This window comes from Choloepus didactylus, chromosome 23 (assembly GCF_015220235.1).
Source record: "Choloepus didactylus isolate mChoDid1 chromosome 23, mChoDid1.pri, whole genome shotgun sequence".
NCBI classification, from domain to species: domain Eukaryota; kingdom Metazoa; phylum Chordata; class Mammalia; order Pilosa; family Megalonychidae; genus Choloepus; species Choloepus didactylus.
Window position 1 is genome coordinate 27523519 of NC_051329.1, and position 8865 is coordinate 27532383.

At 49.1% G+C, this 8865-nt stretch overlaps 1 protein-coding gene across 6 annotated transcripts in view; it reads left to right on the top strand.

The window, feature by feature from the left end:
* Positions 1-8530, top strand: part of MTMR3 (myotubularin related protein 3) — a 212476-nt gene extending 203946 nt beyond the window's left edge. For 3 of the 6 annotated variants that reach the window (XM_037817081.1, XM_037817082.1, XM_037817083.1), the window contains 5 exons: positions 630-2046; positions 3151-3261; positions 3698-3786; positions 4546-4572; positions 6403-8530. In XM_037817081.1, the coding sequence (XP_037673009.1) occupies positions 630-2046; positions 3151-3261; positions 3698-3786; positions 4546-4572; positions 6403-6574 (1816 nt within the window). In that variant the 3' untranslated portion in view covers positions 6575-8530. The remainder of the gene's footprint in view (positions 1-629; positions 2047-3150; positions 3262-3697; positions 3787-4545; positions 4573-6402) is intronic. The other 3 variants (XM_037817085.1, XM_037817086.1, XM_037817087.1) reach the window with 3 other exon arrangements.
* Positions 8531-8865: the final 335 nt, after the last annotated feature.

The window sequence follows — 8865 nt, forward strand, 5'->3', positions numbered from 1 at the left end:
GAACATCTTCCTTGGATCTCTCTAAAGTTTTCTCAGGGAAGGTATAAGAACTTCTGGGTACAAGGCCATGAGAGCCCCAGTCCTGAACTAGGGTGTTCGGCCCTGTTGTTCCATCTCTCTGCTGCATATGTTGAACAGTTTCTTAGTGATAGACCCAATTCTGTGGGTTCCTTTGGGACCACCTGGATTGTGTTTCACTCAATGCCCTGTACACCTAACTTTTCCTGCCATAATTTGTACTCTAAGTTTGAAAGGCACATGGCTGTCAGAGGGAAAGTTTGGCTTTGCCACTTGTGAATTGGCTTTATTGAATTCAGAGTGATAGACAGTAAATTAACTTCAAATATTGTAGGATCAAAACATCATCAATGCTACTTTCCTTTGCCACTAGTTGAGAAACCCAGCAGTATCATGAAGAATGCCGTATTAAAATATCATTTGATATTAGCCTATTTGTATGTATTGGACATGGGATGGGGGCAATGCGAGAGACACTCTGTAGCCTCACTTCAGAGAATAGTCAAAATGGACTCAAATTATGAAACAGCTGCCTATAAAATCCTATTATCTCCCTACTCCCCTGTGAATAGTCTGGTAATTCCCATTTTCCCCTAACTCATTTCTTTTAGGCTACCAAAGACTAGATCATTTGATAATCTGACCACAGTCTGCGACAACACAGTGCCTCTGGCCAGCCGGCGTAGCAGTGACCCAAGCTTGAACGAGAAGTGGCAGGAGCACCGGCGATCGCTCGAACTGAGCAGCCTGGCTGGTCCTGGAGAGGAGCCTCTTGATGCTGACAGTCTGGGGAAGCCAGTGAAAGTGCTGGGGGGTGCTGAGCTGTCTGTCGCAGCTGGGGTGGCTGAGGGGCAGATGGAGAACATTTTACAAGAGGCCACCAAAGAGGAGAGTGGGGTAGAAGAGCCTGACCATAGTGGGGGCATTGCGATGCAAGAGGTCAAAGAGGAGGCTGTCTTAGAAAAAGAGAGCTGGAGGAAGACACCTGAGGGCTCAGCCATCGTACTTTATAAAGAACCAGAACTGGATGATGTCACTCTGAGGAGCCTTCCAGGTCCAAATCTGTCTGTGTTCTCACAGGGTATTTTTGAGCAGCAAGATGGGCCCAGTGTTCTCCTCAATCCTCTCCAGGAACTTCCCAGGAGAGAGGATTCCCAGGAGACAACGGTGGAGCAGCCTCAAATAGGAGAAGTCCCAGAATGTAGAGAGGAGGCAGTTCTTTCCATCCCAGTAGATGCAAAAATTGGCTATGATACCTCACAGTCAAGTTCTCTGCTGCCCGTCCATGTACCATTTGAAGCCAGAGGACCAAATGTGGACAGTTCCATGGACATGATAATGGAAGAGAAGGTGAAGCCAGAAAGTGGGCCTCAAGGCCATCGTAGACCTTGCCTGATAAACAGTAGCAGGTTCAGTAGCAAGGACATGTTTGCCCAAACCATGGAGCCCAGGCCTTCTGAGAGGAGCCTGGTTGAAAGGCCCCAAGTAGGGTCTGCAGTGCTCAGGACTTCCCCTGGCAGCACTTACAGCCCAATGCGGTCCCCTTGTGCCTTGCCTTTAGCCGAATGTAAAGAGGAGCTTGTGTGTAATGGTGCCCCAGAGACTGAAAACAAGGCCTCAGAGCGGCCCCTAGCCCATAGCACCTCCCAGAAGTACCCCACACCCAATGGGCACTGTGCCAATGGTGAGGCTGGTAGGAGCAAGGACTCAGTGAGCCGCCAGCTACCTACCACGAGCTGCAGCTCTGCCCACTTACACTCAAAGAACTTGCACCACAAGTGGCTACACAGTCATTCTGGGAGGCCATCCACAGCCAGCAGCCCTGACCAGCCTTCCCGCAGCCACCTGGATGATGATGGCATGCCCGTGTACACGGACACTATCCAGCAGCGCCTGCGTCAGATCGAGTCGGGCCACCAGCAGGAAGTGGAGACCTTGAAGAAGCAGGTCCAGGAGCTGAGAAGTCGCCTGGAGAGCCAGTACCTGACCAGCTCTCTACGTTTCAATGGAGACTTTGGGGATGAAGTGGTAAGTACTCCATGGTGCCTCCAAAGCACACCAAGGATGGGCACCATTTGTGCCCAGTACATGGTGATTGGTAAAGATTTCTAATAGAATTGGAAAAGTTCCGGAAGAGTCCTGTCGAGAGAGGCTAGAGATAACAGCCTCATCCATGTCAGAGACCGTCTGCCTTTTTTTCTTTTACTTTCCACTGATGTCCTGTCATAGGCAGCTACAATGTGGAAGAGAGTTAGCACTTACTTACCACATGTTTGGCCGAATGCCTTTGGAGAGAGGGTCATGACCTCCTGAGCAGAATGACTTTTGTAGAGCCATACCTGCTAAATTTTAGTGCCTATCCTACCTTAGTAGCTAGTAAACCATTAGTCCCCCAAACATGGGCTGTGGTTGTGAAGGTTTAGTTCATTTCTAACAAAAACTTTTATCTGTCCTGTGGCAGGTAATGGCAATAGAAATGGAGAAGGGATTGATTCCTAGCACTGTTGAGGAGTCAGCAGTGATGGGTCTGGTGACCCAAAGTGGGGGTACCAGAGAGGAGGTTCTCAAGGGAGGTGCTCTCCTCACTGAAAGGGGCTGACTCATTGTGCTCAGATGAGTGTCAGTCTGGCTCTGAAGTGGTCAGCGTACATTAAAGGCAGGCACATCCAATGACTTTCAATTCAAAGTGATTTCTTGGCTTTTCCCTCATGTTAATGGTGGTCTCTCATTTTCCTGATGAATCCTTTCACAAAAGGAGGGCATGCCCAAATCACTCAGTTCTGAGTAAAATAACAGTGTAGGATTGACAGGCCCATGGAACACAGCTTCAGCTGACACTCCAAGCCCACAGTCCATTATGGTCACTTCTTCCCCACCTCACTTCCGGGAGCCCTCAGGCCCATCTTCCCACTCCAGTCACTGCACACAGCCTTCGACGTGTAACCCTCTTTTAGTTGAGCTCATCCGCATCTCCGCACCTGTTCAACCCAATTCCTGATGGTCAGTGCATCTAAAGATTTGGCTGACACCCAGGCCGAACCATAGGCTCAGTGCTCCCTCCTTTGCCAAGCCCTTTCTTCTTTTGGGAGGAGACCAGGTTCATTCTGTTCAGCTGTGTTTGTTTGCCAACAGACTTCAATCCCCGACTCGGAATGCAATCTGGATCAGAACTGTTTGTCTCGCTGCAGCACAGAGATTTTCTCTGAAGCCAGCTGGGAGCAGGTGGATAAACAGGATGCGGAGGTACAGGCTCAGCCCCTGCTCTGAGTGCCATCCATGGAACTGTTTTGTGGTTTTTCACCCCCATCCCTGCCCCATGCCCTGGGCCAAGGAGTAATCTCTGGCATCACAGCTCCTGTGAGCCCCCATCAAGCCTAGAGTTTCGAAGCCAGGGAGACTCAGCAAGCTGGCCCTCTCTCTTCATTGCCTCTATCAACTGGAGCCCTTCCAGCTCTCATAGCGACCCAGGGTGCTGCTACCTGCCACTTTATTTCAGGGGAGTTTGGAGTCCCCTCCAGGGAAACGATCTGGACGCCTTTCTTGTACTGCTGACATCAGACCTGCTGGGCTGGTGCCACCAGAGCCTATATTGTGGCTCTTGCTATCCCCGGCGTGGCTCTGCTGGCTCTAGCTGGATGGCCCATCTCCTCTCACTCACCTGGCTCCATCTGTTTTGCAGATGACCCGTTGGCTCCCTGACCACCTGGCCGCCCACTGCTACGCATGTGACAGCGCCTTCTGGCTCGCCAGCAGGAAGCACCACTGCAGGTGCCTTTGGGGGGTGTGGTGGTGTGGGCCAGGGGTGCACAGGCTGAGGTTTGGCCCACAAGAGTCCATGGAATGGCAGGATGCTGGGCATCTGGCTGGCAGTGCTCTGTCTGAGGCACACATTGGGGTCTACAGGACCTTGACTCATCTATTGTGTCTCTGAAATTGGTGTTTGCAGAACTGCATTTGGTGTGTTTGTTGCAGTTTTAAATTTTGAAATGTGCAAATAGCCTTTCTCTTATTTTGCATCCCAAATTGGTGGAGCAACAGCCACCACCCAAACCATCATTTTTAATTCCCAGAATAAAATTTCTTCATAGCAGCAACATGGCTGCTATGAGCAGGGAACTCCTGCTGTAGGCTGAGAACTTTATTTTCTTATTCCTTACCCTCCTCCCTGGCCCCAAATCTGTTTTCCCTTGTGCTGATGGTGAGTGGGCATAGATGGGGGGATGGTAGGGACGGCTGAGGACAGAGTCTTCCAATCCCTAGGGCTCCCTGACTTCTTGCTTCCTTCTAGTTTGGGATCATGAGAGTTACTAGGGGTGCTTTGCCTCAGCTGGGGGTGACTGTCTGGGAGACATTTAGTGTTCTTTGGTACGGCCATAGCTCACCCAGATGTGTGAACCTGGATTAAAAGTAGATCAACCTCTTTGTTCAGTAATGATGCTTCTAGGACCACATATCTCCCTACCCTGCACCCCAGTCCAAATGCCTTTGATCAGCTTCTCCTCTGAGCTCTTTCTCCCCTCCTTGCAGGGTCACTGACCGTGTTGATCAAACGTGGTGAGCATTTGCAAGAACCTGTCTGTGATGTCTGCATCATATCTACAATAACTTCTCCAAACTAACACTGTCATTTCTCCCCTTACTCTGTACTCACTGGGACTGGAGAGCACAGACAGGCAGGTGGGCTTGGAGGAAAATCAAAGCAGTTGACTTGAGGACACCAGTTAGGAGTTAGGCTACAGGTACGCACTCCAGTTCTGACCACACAGGTCAGCTGGGCCCTCCTTGCTTTCGGTGAGAAACAGTGCTTTAGCAGGGACTGGTCTTGTGGGATAGCTGGTTGGGTTTTCAGCCATTTCTTTTCGGTCATTCATCGAGATGCCTAAATGATGCTAGTGAACTTCCAAGTCAAATAGCATCACTGTTCCTTCTTTTTTTAGGAACTGGACAGAGGTGACTTTACCTAGAATTTCTTTAGCATAGAAGACTCCATTTAGGGGCTTTTGCGTCCCCTGAAAGAAGTCAGGTAGAAAAGCTTAGCTGATCAAATTCATGGTACGCTTTTGAGCTGAACTCTAGCAGGTATGATAAATGTAGATGTTCAAAAATAGACCTAGGTAAATTTTCTGTGACTATGGGTTCTTGCTGACTTATGATTTTGGAAACAGAGTTATGAAGTACTTACTCCATTCCAGAAGATTAGGTTTTGTGTGTTTTAGTTCTCTATCCGTCCATTGCCCTGTGTCCAGCTTTTTCCTTGTGTGGTATTCTCTTCCCTCAAACATTATTCAGTATTCTTTCCTATGCTTAAGTCCTTAGTCTGCAGTGGCTTTGCATTCTGAGGAACAGAAATGAAACATTAGTGTAATATTGACTGGCTAAGAAGGAGACTTTTCCTTTAGTGTCTTCCCCTAGTCTTTGGTGGGCTGTGTCAGGCTTCTTGAGGTCTTCTGTTCTTGGGCTCGTTGAGATTGATTTGAGTTTTAGAGCCCAGCAAAAGTGGAGTCATAGGTGGGCAGAAACTCCTCCCCTGCCGGTTCGTTTTCCTGTCAGCCGTGAAGTGCATCTGTCTGAGTGTGCGGGCCTGTGCTGCACAGGCACATCAGAGCTGGGCCTTCACATGGAGAAAGGGAGTGGGGCCTGGGGCCTGGGTGCAGTCAGGCCTTCAAAATAGAGCTGATTTCCTTGAAGATGCATGGGGCAAGGGAGTGAACCATAATTGACTGACACTTACCTAATAAGGGGGTTGTGTGTGCGCGCACGTGTGTTCATCTGTGCTCTTGTCCTTCCACTTCTCCCCTTTCACTCTTTTGAGCATGTATCATGGGCTGCTTGTCTTCTGGCTTCGCATGCTGCTAGCAGAGCAGTCCTAGATGGCAGCAGTCTCTCCATATTGCTGCTTCTGAGCCCCTGGGAAGTGACCCTTTGGACAAAGCTCCTTAACTTCCCAGCTGGGCTAGGTAGTAGTTTGTCTCCTCTGAGGCGCCTGGGGACTCTGGCCATTGCCCAGGAAGGGGGGTCCCACTGGGTTTTCCTGAATGAAGACTTACTTATTGAGCTTGCAGCTGCTTCTGCCGTTGGTCCCTGTTTCTCACAGGTCTCTCTTGAGCAGCATCCTTCTGTATATCTGGTAACCTTGAGCCATAGTGGTGGGGCAGCCAAGTATCCTTGGCTCCATGGTGAAAGTGGCATGTTAGTACACTGGGGTAGGGATACCTGTCCTGCCTGGCTTGTTCCCGGTTAGAGAAATGGAAGCATTTGATTTTAGCGGACTCTCCAGCAGAGCCAAATTACACACACAAAACGTTCTCTCTTCCAAGTTGGTGTCCTTACTTCGTACCTGCAGGCCGAGATTAACATTGTTTTGTTTCTTCTTCTCATCTCAAGGAATTGTGGGAATGTATTCTGCTCCAGTTGTTGTAACCAGAAGGTTCCGGTTCCCAGCCAGCAGCTCTTTGAACCCAGTCGAGTGTGCAAATCTTGCTATAGCAGCCTACATCCCACAAGCTCCAGCATTGACCTTGAACTGGATAAGCCCATTGCTGCCACTTCAAACTGAAGCTCGGTGAAGCGAAGCAGGCAGAGGCCAAACTGCTGTTCCTCTGACAGGCTCACACAGCCTGGGCAGACTGAGAGGCCTGTGCACTTTGGAATTGGGGTGTGGAACCACCTGTGCAGAGTGACAGAAATTTGGGATGTACCACTGACTGGATTGTAGATTGATTTTGCTAACTTCCCTCCCCACTTTTCCAACCTTCCTCTGCCCCTCAAAAAAGAAAAAAATCCCCTGGTTGTGTTTTTTTTTAATTGGAAGACCAGAGGTTGCCAAGCCCCCTGTACCTACTGAACTGCCTGCTGTCAAGCTGTGCTGCAGGTTGGCTTGATTCCTTGGGGTAGGAGGAGGCTGGTCAGAGATTACATGGAGGCCAGAGTTGGGTAGGGTTGGGGTGAAACCAGTGCGAATGTTGGTGACCATTCTTCACACCACTGCCTATGTAGAACTTGTTGGAAAACATCTTTCCCAAGAAGACTCTCCTAGGTGCCCTCCCGCTCCTTAGAGGGGCTTGGCCAGCTCCACCACACCAGTGGGTAAATGAGATTGGTATTTGGAGGGAGGCCCCCCTATGAGGAAGGAGAGTGTACTGTCCTCTGAGGCAGGTGAGGGGCTGGCAGTGGATGGCCCACCCAGCTCCTTAGCAGGAAGAAGTGGACTTCCTTTTCTCCCCAGTGGGATTCTATTTCTAACTTGACCCAGATTGTCTAGGGTACTCTTCATTTTCAGGGGTCTGCCTCCTGGGGCCAGGCTGTATGGCACTTTTCACCCTCAGGCTTAAGAGTACAAATTGGCCAAAGTGCAGTATCCCCAAACAATCTCTTTTCCTTGGCCAGCACAAGGAAATCCAGACTCAGGTTTCCAAAAATTTCCCAATCCCAAACCAAACCAATCATGGATCTCCCCCTAGGGGGCAGAATCAGCCTTTTAGCAAATAAGCCTCTGGAAAAGGGAGCATGTCCCCATTACAATCGGCCTTCCTCCTCCCTCCCTCCTTGGGGCAGAAGGAAGGGCCCAGCTGTCCTCCTGCCTTGCTCCCATGGTGCTGGTGAGTGGGCACCTTATGTAGCTGCTGGCCAGCAGTGAAGGGCCACTTGGTCCATCTGCGGGTTCCTTAGAGAAGCCACAGGGCCTATACAGGGCCTCTAAATTTGGGGAACCTCTCCCTCGTGAGCTTTGATGTGGTCCAAAAAGAGCCTTAAAAAAAGAATATTTGGGGTGGAGATGTTTGTTGGGAAGGGTGGAGAGGAACTTAGGTTTGTGCTTTGTAATCTTTGCATCGATGTTTTGTGCCTGCCCTTTCTCTTGGGGAAGGATTATGCTTGGCTCTGCTAAAAACTGTTAACTGGTAACAGGGCGAATTATAGTGAAGGGTGGGAGTGAGGTCAGTTAGTCCTAAGTTCTGACCCTGCCCTATATCCCCATCTTTCCCTTTGGGAGAAGTTTCCTGGCCAAGGGCAAATTGTGTCTCAGGAAGGTGGGTCCTGTGTGTTTGGGTGTGGTTGAGATGTGGCCCAGAGCCTTCCCTGGAATTGCTGAACCAGGCAAAGCCAAGTGTCTGAGCATGTCTCTGACTTCCCAGCAGCAGTGAAACAGGGTGTAGTTCTTCTCCACACTGCGGTCTGGGCCGTGCAGGTAGGGAGAAGTTGATGTAATTGAACATTGTGCAGTTCCTAGCGACAGGTGCCAAGAGGTTACGATACGGGTTTCTTGGGTTTGATGTACAGTGTGAATAATTGCTTGCAGCTCTTAGTCCTTTTTTGATCAATGAAGCACTTTTTTAATAATATTTTTCTTTGTATGTAAAGGAGGAACCATAACTCTCCGTAGCTGTACATATAACCCTTTTCTCCTAAAGAGGAGTCAGTCAGTGCTCCTATATTTTTCATTTTTTTTTTTGTCAAAAGCAAGAAGTAAATACTTTAGAACTGTTAAATATATAAATAAAGTGAATAAAGTTTAGTGTTCCACATGGTAGCATTTGCTAACACTTTCTAATTCCTTTCCCTGTGTTTTTTCCCTCTTCATCCCTTTTCATTCTTACAAAGGAGAAGTGGTGTGAGGTGCCACTGGAAAACTAGCCTTTGGCAAAGGAAATTACAGATCCTTTTTAACTGTAGACCCTGGCAAGGAACTGCACCATGATGCCCAAACATTGAAAACATTTCCTAGATGATTTTACCTCTAACCTCGCCCAGGCTATAAAAGACAAAGTAATCAGATATCTTAACGATCAGCCCTTCTTCCTTATCTGGAGAACTGAGCATCTGTTGTAACTTAAACTACCACTGACCTCC